The sequence below is a fragment of the Pristis pectinata genome, chromosome 33, assembly GCF_009764475.1.
Source record: "Pristis pectinata isolate sPriPec2 chromosome 33, sPriPec2.1.pri, whole genome shotgun sequence".
Classification (NCBI taxonomy): domain Eukaryota; kingdom Metazoa; phylum Chordata; class Chondrichthyes; order Rhinopristiformes; family Pristidae; genus Pristis; species Pristis pectinata.
In genome coordinates this window covers 13,306,480-13,323,070 of record NC_067437.1, presented here as the reverse complement: position 1 = coordinate 13,323,070, position 16,591 = coordinate 13,306,480, and the positions used below count along the sequence as shown (strand labels likewise).

General features: G+C 46.5%; 1 protein-coding gene across 5 annotated transcripts in view; it reads left to right on the top strand.

The window, feature by feature from the left end:
- LOC127585543 (transcriptional enhancer factor TEF-1-like) overlaps positions 1 to 16,591 on the top strand; it is a 70,859-nt gene that overhangs the window by 40,099 nt on the left and 14,169 nt on the right. For 4 of the 5 annotated variants that reach the window (XM_052043098.1, XM_052043096.1, XM_052043097.1 and 1 more), the window contains 3 exons: positions 11,128 to 11,192; positions 11,735 to 11,797; positions 15,312 to 15,443. In XM_052043098.1, coding sequence (XP_051899058.1) covers positions 11,128 to 11,192; positions 11,735 to 11,797; positions 15,312 to 15,443 — 260 coding nt within the window. Of the gene's footprint in view, positions 1 to 7,220; positions 7,384 to 11,127; positions 11,193 to 11,734; positions 11,798 to 15,311; positions 15,444 to 16,591 lie in introns of those variants that run through there. The other variant, XM_052043099.1, reaches the window with a different exon arrangement.

The following is a 16,591-nucleotide window of genomic DNA, read 5'->3' as shown; positions in this document are numbered from 1 at the left end:
TCTCCGTCTCCAGACGGGACTCCTGCAGAGCTTGGTAGTCGGCCTCAGCAGGGTCACGGACCACGACGGGACTGTCCTCGAGAAGTGGGCAACCAGGTGGTCTCCCTCCCTCCGTGACGGCCGCTCCCAGGTATTGTGGCACCACCCCCTTTAACCATGTGACCCAGCAGGTTTGGGCTGCGGAGGGCTTTAGATTGTTCCGGGTAGTGTAACTATTTCTCTGACCCCGGAGGAAGCTGTCAGTTGCCCTGATGCCTGTGCTGATCCCACTATCTGGGTCCTTCAATCACACTTTCCACACCTCCCCTCAGGTGATTGCAGGAATAGTACTCCCCACCTGTAACATCTTGAGGAGGCAGCTGGGTGACTCCCTCTCTGTGTGGATTTCTCTCTGTCCTTTTACAATAGGAGTGTTGAATGGTCGTTCCCACCCTGCCTGTCACTTCTGCTCTGTAAGAATTGTGGTCGACCCTTGATGAGAAGCAGCTGTAACACTGGAGTGAAGTCACCAGGAGTAGGAGAGTGTGAGTCAGCAGCACTCTGCGTGACTGACTCAGTTTTCTTATCACTGACTGTAATCCTTTGGGTCTCAGATGGGTGACTTCATGTCCTTTGTTACTGGTGAGTGGGTGTGAGGAGAGAAGTTCTCATCATCTTCAAGGAATAAGTTACGTAATTCTGGGGAGGAGGTTACTGTTCATAGCAAGATCAGTCTCTGTTACCCTTTTCTCTTTGTAACTTTATTGAATGGTTATATAGCATAACTGGCTGCAACTAATCATCTGGCCAATTATGGAAGTATTGTGTTGAAATACTTTCATACCTCGTATCAAGTTAGAATGACCTGTCTAAATACAAAAGCATCCAACAGTGAGACACCAAGACCTGTAAAATCAACCCTTCCTGTCAAACCAGGATGTCTAACAAAGGATATTATCACAAGGCCATGTTTATTTTACACATCTAGCTTTGAGTGTGTCTTTGATCTTGCTGGAGTATTCAAGAGTCTGTAGAAATGCTACTGTTTATATTGAATGGAGAAACCGCATGGAGTTATTTCAAAATCAGATACAGGTCCTCCCCAGGTTATTTACACCCGATTTATGCACAGCCTGTACATATGAGTCAGCGTTTGGGAGACTGGCAGGATGGATTTGTCGGCTGCTGCAGGGCTGCAGGCATCTTAAGATAAGATAATGTATCTTTATTAGTCACATGTACATCGAAACACACAGTGAAATGCATCTTCTGCATAGGGTCTTCTGGGGGCAGCCCGCAAGTGTCACCACGCTTCTGGCGCCAACATAGCATGCCCACAACTTCCTAACCTGTAGGTCTTTGGAATGTGGGAGGAAACTGGAGCACCCGGAGGAAACCAACACAGACACGGGGAGAACGTACAAATTCCTTACAGACAGCGGCCGGAATTGAACCTGGGTCGCTGGCGCTGTAATGGCGTTACGCTAACCGCTACACTGCCGGGTGGGAACTCAGTTCAGAGTTTAATGTATGAGAAGTGTTTGCTAGTTCTGGGCTTGTACTCCATCGAGTTCGGAAGGATGAGGGAGGATCTCATTGAAACCTACCGAATACTGAAAGGCCCAGATAGAGTAGACGTGGAGAGGATGTTTCCATCAGTGGGAGAGTCGAGGATCAAGGGCACAGCCTCAGAACAAAGGGACGTCCCTTTAGAACTAAGGTGAAGCGGAATTTCTTCAGCCAGAGAGCGGTGAATCTGTGGAATTCATTGCCACAGACGGCTGTGGAGGCCAAGTCTTTGGGTATATTTAAGGCAGAGATTGATAGGTTCCTGCGTGGTAAGGGGGTTAAAGGTTACGGGGAGAAGGTGGGAGAATGGGGTTGAAAAGAAAAAATCAGCCGTGATCGAATGGCAGAGCAGACTCGATGGGCCGAATGGCCTAATTCTGCCCCTATGTCTTATGGTCTAATATCAGTGCATCTTGAACAAAAATCTGAATGGTTGAGTTAAACACCCTGGTTTAACTACTTGTTGCCTTTGGTTGGCTGAAGTTTTTATTTAAATATACTACCAGGAGGCTGTATTTCCGACGTGTGCACCGTTCGGGTTACAAACCCTGTCGTAACCTGGGCAGGACCTGTGTCAATTTAGTTTCTCGCTTCTCATTTGGCTGCACGAGAGACTGCAGACACTGGAATCTGGGACAACACACAAAACACTGGAGGAAATCTGTGGAGGGAAACGGACGGGCGACATTTCGGGTCGAGACCCTTCATCTGGACTGACAGATAGTGGGGAGATGGGCAAGGGGGGGGGGGCAAGAGCTGGCAGGTGATGGGTGGATCCTGGTGAAGGGGCGGTGGGTGACAGGCAGGTGAGGGAGGGGGAGGGCAGAGTGGGAATGATGTCAGAATCTGGGAGGTGATAGGTGACATCATTCCCACTCTCCCCCTCTCCCTCATCTGTCTATCACCTCCCCTTACCTGGATCCACCCATCACTCACTCGGCAACACTGGTTGCATTGGTAACAACAACTGTGGATCTGCTTTAATATCCTTGCCCAGTGGAGAATGGGCGAACTGCCCATCTGTGAATGGGACATCCCACACACCACTGTGAATGAAGCAAGTCTCCGTGTTCCAGCTGGGGATAGTCCTCTCCGTTATACGACTGTGAATGGACATCCTCTCCCTTGTCCTGTTATGAGCTGGTCTGTCCTTCTGCAGCCGGATCCCTCCTGCATGGCAGTGAATGCCCCACACACCAATCCAGCTGTGATAAGACTTCCTACCCCACTGTCCGGCTACAACGGGCCTCCCCATGTCCAGCAGGGAACTGTCTTCCCTCCCTCATCCAACCAGGGACAGGTCTCTCCGCCTCAGTTCAGCAGTGAAGGGACCACACTAGCCACCCCCCCCACCCCCCACCACCCCCCTCTGCCCAGTTCTGAGGGGTCCTGCCCCTCCCCTGTCTCTCTGTGAGCACAAGAATACAGGAGCAGGAGTAGGCCACTCAGCCCCTCAATGTGATCATGGCTGCTCTGCCCCAGTCCCCATCAGTTCCCCATAGCCTCAACTTACCTTTCAGAAATTCATCAATTTCCTTCCATAAATACCCCCAGTGATCCAGCCTCGACAACCCTCTGAGGTAGAGAATTCTATGAGTTCACTGCCCTCCGTGAGGAGAAGCTCCTACACATCTCAGTTTTAAATGACCTCCACCTTACATTGTAGCTACATCCCCTCATATGAAACTCTCCCCCTGGTGGAAACTTCTGTCCTACCCTCTAAGGATCTTACATGTTTCAATAGTATCACCCATCATTCTCCAAAGACCACAGGTGTAATTCCTTTAACCTTATGACAGGACCACCCTCCAGTCCCAGGAATTAGCCCAATAAACCTTCTTTGGACTGCCTCCAATGCCAGTAAATCTTTCCTTAAATAAGTGGACCAGACCTGTGCACAGTACTCCAGGTGTGGCCTCACCAACACCCTGCACAACTGTAACAATACTTCCCTATTTCTAAATCCCAACCCTCTTGCAATAAGGTCCAATCTGCCACTTGCCTTTCCAACCACCGGCTGCATCGGCCCACTAACCCTTTGTGATTCGTGCACAAGGACACCCAGATCCCTCTGTACCTTGCTCGCACGCAACCTTTCTCTGGTTAGGCCATAGTCTACCCTCAGGTACCTCTTACTGAAGTGCCTGACTTCGCACTTCCCCACATTAAACTCCCATTTGCTGAGTCTTTACCCACTCACTCCACCTATCCATATCCTGTTGCACAGTCCCAACAGCCTCACCACAACACAACTTCCTGCCTATGTTCACATCATTGGCAAACTTGGATACCTGACCCCGCCCCCTCCTCCTCCGAAGTCAAAAGTAATTGAGGGCAAGAACCGATCCTTGGGGCACTCCATTAGTTACACCCTCCCAGCCTGAGAAAGACCTGTTAATTCCAACTCTATGCCATAACCAATCTTCAGTCCATGTCTCCCCTGATCTCCCATCCCACAGTACAGCTGTGAACTTTCCTCCCTCTCACAGAGAGCTGAGAATGGGCCACCCCTCCCTCAGTTCTGACAAAATGTTGACGATTTCTCTTTCCCTAGATGCTGCCTGACCTGCTGAGTTTTTCCAGTATTTTCTGTTTGTTTTATTTTAACAATTGAAATATGACAAAGCAATGAATAACTCAGGTGCTTTCTGCATACGGACTAAAATGCTCTTGTGTCTCTGAGACCAACAAAAACTAAAATAGCTGTTCCCTCTCAGTCTCGACTCAAAACATTGACTTGCACCTCTTGCCTCCACAGATGCTGCTTGACCCTCTTGATTTCTTCCAACATTCTGTTTTTGTTCCAGATTCCAGCCTCTGCTGTCTTCTCTGAAGTAGCCGATGTTGCCTAAAAGTTAGAAATAACTTTTTAGTTTAAAGTAAGATTCATCGCTGTTGCAGGAAGTTGTCAAATTCCAGAAGGGTTCACTTGTGTTTTGGGTAGTCAGTGTGGAGTTTGGCATGCATAAGGAAGATATCTGAGCCTGCAAGTGGGATCTCTGGTCAACCCGGAGTATCAGAGATTCCAGAAGAGCCGGAAAGAAAGACCTTGGAGATGAATATGACCTGTAGTCTGCATATTCTGCTCCTATGACTTAAGCCACCAGTAATTGTAGTTACTCCCTTTTAAGGAAAGGCTGAACAAAGTTGGTTGTATGTTAGGAACTGAGTATCCATTGCTCAACGCCAATAAATCATTTTTGCCTTTATAAAGCATGTATTGCTGACCAATGACTCCAGTTACTTGCTAGTCAAATGTCATTGAGCTATAGAAGCAAACACCATTGCCCCTCACCAATTTTTATCAATTCACCATAGAAAGCATCCTATCCGGATGCATCATGTCTTAGTACGGCAACTGCTCTGCCCGAGACCGCAAGAAACCACGGAGGGTTGTGGACACAGCTCAGCACATCACAGAAACCAGCTTCCCCTCTGTAGACTCTGCCTACACCTCTCACTGCCTCGGTAAAGCAGCCAACATAATCAAAGACCCCACCCACCCTGGACATTCTCTCTTCTCCCATTGGGCAGAAGATACAAAAGCCTGAAAGGATGTACCACTAAGCTCAAGGACAGCTTCTATCCCGCTGCTATAAGACTATTGAACGATCCCCTAGTACAATAAGATGGACTCTTGACCTTGCAATCTACCTCGTCATGGCCTTGCACCTTATTATCTGCCTGCACTGCACCTTCTCTGTAACACTTTATTCTGCATTCTGTCATTGCTTTTCCCTTGCACTACCTCCATGTACTGATGTGATGAAATGATCTGTATGGATAGCATGCAAAACAAAGTTTTTCACTGTACCTCAATACATGTGACAATAATAAACCAATTTACCAATTTACCAGTTTACCAGTGTCAACCATATGCAACTAATGTCAAAGATGGTTAATAGGGGATGTCTGTGAGACAGCTACCATTCTAGACAAGCTCAGCTGTTGTGGCCTTTGCACTGAAATGGCAGATTTGTCTTAATGTTTAATTATTGATTAATTCCTATAATATTACACACTGTTTGTTACCTGTGCAATAATGTTAGAAATTCAGTTTAGCACAAGACCTAAATTGCCGATTCGCCACTGATTAACTGAGCCTCTGTCCTGTCCTCTGTTCCTATAACAGAACTTTACTCATTGTGGTAAGAGGAGGGAGAATGTTGTGGAGGATGGATGAGGCAGATAGGTAGCACCTACAATTAAACTGTGTGGCAGCACACTCTGGAGGAGAAACCCCAAGGTAAAACTCTCGGGACTAGAGTGGAGGCAATTATAGTACACGTTTCTAAAAGCAACAGTGCAGCTGGTACATATACTTTTTTAAAATGTTGCATCATTTTTAAGCAAATACTGTACATACATACACACACACACACACACATACACACACACATATGTGTGTATATGTGTTATATATTACATGTACAAATATATTACATGTATATATTTGCTTAAAAACGACACAACATTTTGAAGTAGTCAATGAGTCTATGCACTATTTAGGCAGAATCAGTATATAGCTTACAGGTTTGGTCATCCCATTACAGAACAGGTAGTGAGAGTGAAAGAGCAGAGACATGGGATAAAATGCTGACAAACTTGGGCTGCATTTTTAGAGGCGCAGAGCATAATAAACCTAAAATGCAGTTTTGCTGAATCACTCTGGCTGGTGAGTTCGTAACAAGTTTAAATATTAACAATGTAATAAGGGCAGGTTAGAATAATTTTTCATATAACAGGTTATTTTGAATGTGAAACTATTATTTGAATTCTGCATATTTAGGACAGCTCAATATAAATACATGGAGACAAAATATTAAATACGTGCTATGGGGAAAAGGTCAAGGGAACAAGACGAAAGTGGATAACTGTTAAGTGGAACTTGCAGCCTGACTGACACCGGGGATGAACGTGCTCCATTTTATGAGTTGTTTGGTCGGGTTTGCTGATGAGTGAGGTTGCCTCTGGGATGATTTTATTAGGTTTATGCAAGAATAGTAAAGTCTTGGCTAGGCATTTGGTGAAGGGAAAATTAGCAGGTCAAGTCAAGTAAAAAAACCATAAAACTCTGGCTTGAAGTGTTACAGTTTGAATTTTATTTGTGCATGGGATTTTTTAAAGTATTCACTCAGTACTGAAGTTCCCTCATACAAGTTCATATTGGGCAACAACGTCACTGCCCACTCAAACTGAATAAGCATCTAGAGGTACCCATGGGAAATTCAGAGTAATGCCTGAATTCTGAGGATTAAATTTCATGATTATCCCGAATCGAGGTTTGTTCCTGAAATTTAAAAGATTAAGGGGTAATTTGATCGATTTCCAGATATGAAGAAAGGTGTGATGGAGAGAATCCAGATCCATTTGATGGGACGTCTAAGATGATAGGACATTGTCCAAAGTTAAGCAGGCCACTCAAAACCAGTTAGAAAATACTTACACACACAAATGATTTTCCAAGCTTGGAAGTGGCACTCAGGGTAATTTTACTGAGAGGTATGGGGACAAGGTGAGAATATGGAGTTACGTCAGAGGACAGCCTTACTGTGACTGAACTACAGAACAGGGTCCAGAGGGTTAGTTGCCTTGTCCTTCTCCATGAACGTTCATGTTAAGAGAGACTGCTGGAAGGTGATCACTGCTCCAGTAGCTAAAGCCCTTTGAGAGTGAGTGAGGGGTGTGCGTTGTTTGGAAGGGGCTGCCGTACAGGAGAGGGAAGAACGTCTAGATGAGTGTGGAGAATTGCTTAGATCGGCATGGATATTAGTGGTAATGAGAAAGAAAGTCCTCAAAACATAGCAACAACATGGCAAAGCAACTACAAGTCAAGTAAAAAAAACTATACAATCTTTAATTATAGAACTCTGGTTTGAAGTGTTACAGTTTGAATTTTATTTGTGTGTGGGATTTTTTTAAGTATTCACAGAGAAGATACATTGGACCATACCAGGAGCCAAACACAGACACACAAACATGTGGCTCCTTTGTAATATTAAACGTGTCTGAGTGGCTGCATACATGAATAGCGAGGGCACAGAAGGAGATTCCAGAGTCACTTAGCCTTGCTTATTAGAACGCTGTTTAATAACGTCTTTACGCTAGTTCAGCTGATCCATTAGAGGCCCTTTGTGAACTACAACAGGCATGTGTAAATGTTGCTCGAGCTGAAAGAGACAAGAGGCAAAAGACAGCCAGCAGCTGCTTGGCAGGGCAGAGGTCTTGTGGATTTCTAACGTGCTAAAAGGCTCTGCACCTGCTGGTCCCTAAGGGAACCACTCCACAATTCTCGGCAGCAATCTGCGGACTGGCATTCAGAAGCAAATTGCAGGAACCCTGAGGAATGGGGCAAACAGAACCAGGCCAAAGGCTGAAGAGGTTGCCTAGCAACAGAAAAAGCGCAGGCTGTCTTTAAGTTTGAATCTTGGCAGGGGGCACATTAATACTGCTTCATGATTATTTAAAATGTATAATGAGAGCTGAATGAAATTAACCTAAAACCCATTAATTTTATCTTATGTGTTTGTGTATAGAGCTGTCGCAGTAAACATTCAATTTATTGGTATGATCTGGGTATAACTGGCAAGGCAGGCATTTAATGCCTGTTTCTAATTGCCCATCAGAAGGTGATGTGAGCCCTGGTCAAAATACCGTCTTTCCAGTGAAATACAGATGAGTAGGAAGTTCTGGGATTTGGAACTAGTGCTGATGAGCGAATGGTGATGAACTTCCAAGTAAGGACGGTGTGTGCTTTGAAGGGGATTCTGTGGCTGCTGGTGAATCACCTGCCCTTGTCCTTCTTGGAGGTGGAGACCACAGATGTGGTTTCACTGTGAGGAACTACAACGCATGTGTCAATGGTGGACGTTGTAGATGTGGTGCACCAGAGATGGAGGGAATAAGTGTTCAGGGTGATGAATGGGGCGCCAATCTAGCTTTGTCCTAAATGGTGTTGAGCTCCTTGAGTGTAGGAGCTGTGCTCATCCAGGCAAGTGGTGTCATAGAGTCATTTTTTTTTATACAAAACGTTTATTCGCTAAAAGCACTATAAAAAACAACCAACATCAAATACAGTACATCTAATATAGAAAGAAACTAGGCAAAACTAATACCCGTGCAACACCATGCCCGCCACTGCAACACACAACACTTCATATCAAAATCGCATTGGAACCGTCCACGACACACTCGATCCCCTGAGGGGCCCACCGAGCACGGAACTTGGCCAGGGTGCCCGCGGAGACAGCGTGCTCCCATTCCAAAGACACCCGCGCGCGCATGTAAGCACAGAAGACAGGCAGGCAGGCCAACCTGCCGGAAACCTCGGCTGCCCGCCGCCACGTCCCGTGGATGGCCAGCTTGGCCAGGCCCAGGTGTCATAGAGTCATAAAGCACAGAAACAGGCCCTTCGGCCCACCAGGTGTGTGCTGACCACCAAGCTATTGTGGTCATCCTCCCCTAACCTGTTTTATTCTCCCCACATTCCCATCAACTACTGCCAAATTCCACCTCTCACCCACACACTACTAACTTCCTGCTAACCTGTACATCTTTGGGATGTGGGACGAAATCAGAGCAGCCGGAGGAAACCTACACAGTCATAGGGAGAACGTGCAAACTCCACACAGACAGCACCAGAGGTCAGGATCGAACCTGGGTCGCTGGAGATGTGAGGCAGCGGCTCTACCAGCTGCACCAATGTGCTGAGTATATTGTCATACTCCTGACGTGCTTTGTATATGGTGGAAAAGCTTTGGGAAGTCAGGAGGTGAGTCATTTACCACAGGGTATCCAGCCTCTGCTCCGCTATTACAACCACCATGTTTACGTGGCTGGTCCAGTTAAGTTCCTGGTCAATGGTGGCCTCCAGTATGTTTATGATGGGGGCTCAGCACTGTTAGTAATATTGACCATCAAGGGTAGATGGTAAGACTCTCTCTTGTCGGAGAAAGTCATTGCCTGGCACCACTGTTGCACAAACGTTTCTGCTACATCAACAACTTGTGCCTAAATATTATTTTGGTCTTCCTGTAAGCCAGCATGGATTGGATCATTCTCCGAAGGAGTTGTAGATGGAATTGAATGGGAAATTATTCAATTCCCTTTAAATAAATGGGAAAATATTTAGTAGTGTAGAGGAACAAAGCAATGTTGGAGTGTTATGTCCACAGATCCTTAAAGGTAGCAGGACATGTCGATAAGGCAGTTAAAAAGGCACACAAGTATTAGGTGAGGCATAGATTATAACAGCAGGAAGATTATGCTCCCATTGGACACTAGTTAGGCCACAACTTGAGTTTTGTGTTCAGTTCCAGCCACCACATGATGCAACTGCTCTGGAGAGGGTACAGAAGAGGTTCACAAGGATGTTGCCAGGATTGGAAAACAGTAGTTATCAGGGTTAGATAAACTAGGCTTGCTTTCTCTGGGACAGAGGCTGAGGGGATATTTAATTAAGGTGTATAAAGTTATGAAGAGCCTAAATAGGGTGGACACATAAAACACCTAAGGGAGGATTATAAAATTAAGATTAAAGCCTCGACCTCGGACATTTCACACCCAAGCCTAGTAATTTATCCATTTTGAAAGGTGATATTTTTTAATCTTATTTTTAATCCCTCCTAATATTTCACACTCCTTTCCATTAACGTCACCGCCAATTTAGTTATGAAGACAGTGGCAAAACATTCACTTCGAACCTTGCCCCAGGTCACGTGGATGTAGGGAGACGTAACCCACCACGTGTGAAGAGACCCATGGACAACTGTGGCCACCAGGACCCTCAGGGTGGAGACCAGAATAAGTTGCTGCCAAAGGCAGGGTTTTGTGTGTGGTTTCGGCAGTGAGAACGTGACAAGTAAATGAGTGGTTTGGTGCTCACCAAGGCAGAACAGACCAAAACCGTTCCACGGGTCAGGCCTGAATGTTGTGCACCCTTGTGGATTTATGGGTTGTGGTCATTGCTTGCAGACCCTATCTTTAATTGCCCTTGCAAAAGCCGTGGTGAGCCTCTTCCTTGAACTCCTAAGGATGAGGGGTGGGGGTGGGGGGTGGGGGTTAACGATATTGCTGTGGGTTTGGTCACACTCTGGGGAAGGACCACAGATTCTTTCTCCATGGTCTTAAACCTTCATTCCCTCTCCTTCACTCTAGCCCCAACTACAGTTGAGGAGGTCATTGGCTTCTCGTAACCATTCCAGACCTCAGCTGCCAAGTCCCTAGGCTCTCAAATTCTTGTCCTAAACATCTCTCATTCCTCTTTTTCTCCTTCAAGACATTCCTCAAAACTTCCCTCTTCTACCGAGCTTTTGGTCCTCTCCCTGAATATCGCCTTGAGAGGTTTGAAATCAGTTTTTGTTTGATGATGCTCCTGTGCACATTGAGGGTCCATGTGCTAACTGCACTGTGCAAATAGTTCTTGTTCAGACTGTGCTTTATGTGCAGTTAATAAATTACAGAGTTTCTACTTTCTTGTAGATTCACTGCAGATGCTTAATATTTGTGGGCGTGGTTGGCACAGTTTAATTGAAACTGCCTCAGTAATCAGTTACCAGCTCTTGTTTCTTCCTCCCTCAGGACGTAATGAGTTAATCGCCAGATACATTAAGTTACGTACGGGGAAAACGCGGACTCGGAAGCAGGTTTGTCCAGGACTTTGTAAAATATTCTATTTGTCCTGTGCGTGTGTGTGCGTGTGTGTATGTGCTTGTGTGAGGCGTGTATGCATGTGGATGCATGGGTGTATCTGTGTGTGCATGTGTGTGTGCATGCTTGTGTGCCAATATGCATGCACGTATGCTTTTCTATGCACCAATATGTGTATGTGTGCACACGTGTGTACAAGCATGTGTGTGTGTGACTGTGCCCGTATCTGTGCATGTGTGTGTGTGTGATTGTCTGTGCATATGTGTGTGTGTGTATGTGTGTGAGACTGTGCATGTGCATGTGTGTGTGTGTGTGTGTGTGTGTGTGTGTGTGTGTGCCCTTTCCTGAGCTACCTACTCATGCAGACTATATTCTCAGTGACTGCGGGATTTGGCTGTGGGTGAGTGATGTCTCTGGACGGTGGTCTATGGGTCTGAGGTCTCTCCTGGTCATGGCCGTTCACCCTGTGGACCACAAGAGACAGAAGGTGAAAACCCTGCCTCTAAGTCCAGACTTTCTGTCTCCTCTCTCCTGACAGGTGTCGAGTCACATTCAGGTGCTTGCTCGAAGGAAGTCCCGTGAGATACACAGCAAGTTAAAGGTAAGGTACTGCCTGCCTTCACGAGTTTAGCTGGTTACTATGGGATTGTGACTTCTAGCCCTCCTCATTGACAGCTGAAACAATGAAACACATTTAATGGTTTTGAAAGAACTTAAGTCTTCATTCTATTTCTTTTCATTTCTCCTGACGGTCCACAACCTCACCCTAACCACCTCTGGTGGTAAACAGCTAGACTGTAACGGGGTATGGTAGGTGTAAAACCTTAGTGTAACTGCCCCTTGCTCCTTAGTTGTTGTTCAGCCCCATTGTGTCTGCTCCTTGCCCTGGTGGATACATAACTTCTCTCTCCCTTGGGGGTTCAAGGATTCACAGTGACTGCCATTGATAGGCCACAGATGCATTGTAACTGCCCCAAGGTGTACACAACCATGTTGTGATTTCTTCCAGACAGCTATATTGTAATTGCCCCTTGCATAGTCTCGTTGACCAAGAGCAACGTCAAGAAGCTTGTTGTGTAGTCCAATGGCTGCAAAGGACGATGGTTGTCACCTTAGAGGCTGAGCTTGTAACCCCAGGATATTCCACTGGAAACGCTGAGGGCAGAGTCCTCGGCTCAACCACCTTCAGCTGCTTCATCGGTGACCTTCCTTCCGTCATGTCAGTAGCGGAGATGTCCGCTGATAATTGGAACCGAACTGTGCAATTGCAATTCCTAACATAATGAAGATGAGTTGGTGAGGGGCAAGTTACATCCCTGCCACCCACACACAAGAGTCAGGCAGTTGTCATCCCCAACAAGAGAGGGTCTCATCACCTTCTGTTGGCTTTCAACCACATCCCCGTTTCTGTTCCCCACTACCCACAGTCCGGGGGTGGGGGGGTGGTTCACCATCACCAGAAACTTAACTGGATTAATCACGTAAAGAAGCTGGTTGTACTTCCTGTGGCAAATGACTTGACTCTATCTACAAGGCATACATTAGGACTGTAATGGAATATTCTCCATTGTATGGATGAGTTTAACTCCAAGAATCTCAAGGACAAAGCAATCCACTTGATTCTTGCCCCATCCACCACAGTATACACTAATTTCCACCACACCCTGGCTGCAGTATGTACCACTGACAAAATGCATAGCACTGCCTAACCTAGGCTGTTCCATCAGCGCCTTCTAAACCCGTAATCTCTACACCAAGAAGGGCAAGGACACCAGATGCGTGTGTCCACATCCCCTTGCAGTCCACCTCCAAGTCACACACCATCCTGGCTGGAAATACATTTCTGTTCTTTCATCGTCACTATTTGCTGGAATTCCCTATCCAACAGAACTGTCGCAAGGACACTGCAGCATTGGGAGTGCCTCAGCATCACCTACTCAAGGGCATCCGGGATTTGCGGTAAATGCTGGTCTTGTCTACAGTGCCCATGTCCCAGGGTGGAATTGACAACAAAAAAACTCCTGCTGCCTGGTTTAACTAATGTTTAAATTCTGACAGGTTGCTCCTAACCACACTGTGTTCTGTAAGAGTACTGCAGGTTCCCGGGATATATTCCTCCTCCAGTTAGAATCCCTGGATAAACAGTTTAGTCCTTTTAGAATCAGGATAAGATCAGCTGATTTCAGATGCCAACCCTGTAAATGAGGAGCAGCTACACTAGGGAACAAATCCCTCCCACTGTTGGAGTGTTGATATTGTATGTTGTTTGTGGAGTGAGTGGGATTGTAAACCTCCTTTAAAGCGGAAGTGTGTGTGTAAGATAAGATATCTTTATTAGTCACATGTACATTGAAACAAACAGTGAAATGCATCTTTTGCGTAGAGTGTTCTGGGGGCAGCCTGCAAGTGTCGCCACGCTTCTGGGGCCAACATAGCACGCCCACAACTTCCTAACCCGTACGTCTTTGGAATGTGGGAGGAAACCAGAGCACCTGGAGGAAACCCACGCAGACACGGGGAGAACGTACGAACTCTTTACAGACAGTGGCCGGAATTGAACCCGGGTCGCTGGCACTGTAATAATGTTATGCTAACCACTACACTACCGTGCCTACCGTAAGAGCAACACAATTTAATAATTGCTGAACATGAACGGATAATTTATATCCTGCAGTGACTAAATTTAACACTCACAACACAGGTAATGACATCAACTAAAACTCTACTCCTGTATGCTAATTACTCTTCCTCAAGTCAAGTCGAGTTTACTGTCATGTGCACAAGTATAGTGAGGTACTGGTACAATGAAAAACTTGCTTGTAGCAGCATCACACGTAGGTACAGACAACACGCAGAATATAAATTATACATATATTATCCAAGACTGAAGAGAGAGCGAGAACAAAAGACTGTGAAAAAACAAAACTTCAGAGCAAAGAGAAGACACAGTCAGAGACAAGTCCTCGCCATGCACACTGTCCACCCGACGCTGCAACTCGGCAAGGTTTACAGAGTCCTCCAGTTCTGCTCACCTCCAGATTTAATCACTTCACTGTTGGCAACTTTACCTTCAGCTGCCAGGTTCTGATATCCTGAACCGAAATCCCACATTACATTCTAATATATTCTTATTCTCACTCTTGTCTCCTTCCATTATCACTTACCTTCTATGATCACAGGGTCTCTGAATTTGCCTTCCAAGCTCCATACCCCTGGTCTGATTGTACTTTCTTCATCACTTTTAAACCAGAACTAATTCCATCCCCAAATCTATCTCAATCTTTTCCGGATGGAACTCCTTGAGAACCTCTGCTGTTTGCAATCCTCATCGGTTGAGCAACAAGGCAGCTGAGGTTTTTGGAGATTTGAGAACATAAATTCAGATTGCACTCTAGTCAGGGCTGCGCTGTCATAGATGTATTCCTGAGGAAACACCGCACTGTAGGAGAGGTAGTGCTGAGGGATCACCCACTGTATGGGAGGCAGTGCCGAGGGATCACCTACAGTAGGGGGCAGTACTGAGGGAGCACCCACTGTGGGAGGGGCAGTACTGAGGGAGCACCCACTGTGGGAGGGACAGTACTGAGGGATCACCCACTGTAGGGGGCAGTACTGAGGGATCACCCACTGTTGGAGGGGCAGTACTGAGGGAGCACACACTGTTGGAGGGGCAGTACTGAGGGAGCACCCACTGTTGGAGGGGCAGTGCTGAGGGAAGGCTGCATGATCTTTATGATGAGACATTAAACCAAGACTCTCTCTGCTGCCTAATGTTGGATGCTAACGATCTCCTGACCACCATTCTCCCAGCATCCAGGGACCAACATTAATCACCCAGTCAGCATCACCGAAACTGCCCACCTAATCACTGTTGGGTTGCTGCTTGTGGGAGGTATGTTGTTCATACATTGCCTCCCTTGACACCTACATTGCAATAGTCACCGCTCTTCAAAACTTTCTTTGCGGACTATACAGAGCTTTGGGTTGTCCTGAGATTGTGAGGGGCAGTGAAGACATTCAAGTCATTCTTTTAGCAATGGGCGGTGGTCCTGATGACAAGATTGCTTCATAGCAGCACAACGTTCTATCTCACAGCCTCTTCTCTCGTCCATTAGGACCAGTCAGCTAAGGACAAAGCCCTGGCCAGCATAGCCACCCTGTCGTCTGCACAGATTGTATCGACAGCTGCAATCCAAAACAAGCTGGGCGTGCCCAATATGCCTTGCTCCTTCCCGGTGTCATCGGGGGTAGGTAATGATATTTCTTTCAGGGTCAGGATGAAACAGTGAGGCTGTTGCAACTATTCAACATCACTTGCTGAGCTATTTGGGAGTTGCTGTTTGACAATAAATTAGTGCATTAAGTGGTTCCAATGCATTGGACAGTGCAGACCGTTACAAGACATCACTCGCTTGCTGCACTTTAGTGACATGCACCTGTTGCCAGCCCTTCTGGAAGGAGTTGGGTCTGAGTTGATAGTATTTCCAGTCACCGTCTCCCAGTTCATGTGAATGAGGCTCTGCAACACCAAAGGTCAGTCCCTGTGTTGTGCTCCACCAGACATTTCATATCAGTATGCTATGTCGTTGCAAAGGTTTGCTTTTCTTACGTTGGTAGGAGTGATGTCACAGCTGCTCCCTCCCTCCCACCACCACACTTTAGTCCTTGAAAATCGAAAAAAAAACGTGTGCAGATGCTGGAAATCTGAAATAAAAACAGAAAGTGTTGGAAACACTCAACAGGTCAGGCTGCATCTGCGGGAAGAGAAACAGAGTTATTGCTTCAGGTCAGCGAGCCATCGTCAGGAGTTGAAGGGTCTTCAACCGGAAATGTTAGCTCACAGATGTGGCCTGATCTGTTGAGTATCTCCATCAGTTTCAGTTCTTATTTGAGCTTCAGTTCTCCTGCAGCACAGTGAGTAGTGCGTACATTTGTCAGCCACCAGGTGTGGGTTCTAGCACTGAATCATAGAGAGGTACAGCAGGGAAAGAGGCCCTTCAACCCACCAAGTCCATGCCATTAACCACCCACTGACAACAATCCTACATTGATCCCATTTTTAATTTTCCCTCTATTCCCATGAACTCTTCTCTGATCTACCACTCACCGACACACTACGGACAATTTCCAGTGGTCAGTTAACCTACCAACCAGATGAAGGGTCTCGACCCGAAAAGTCGACTGTCCATTTCCTTCCACAGATGCTGCCCGACCCGATGCTGACCAAAGATCACAGATGCTGAGATCCCCCAGCATTTTGTTTGTTGCTCCAGCTTCCAGCGTCCGCAGCCTCTGGTGTTTCTAACCTACTGACCCACACGTCTTTGGGATGTGGGAGGAAACCAGAGCACCTGGAGGAAACCCACACGGTCACAGGGAGAACATGCAAACTCCA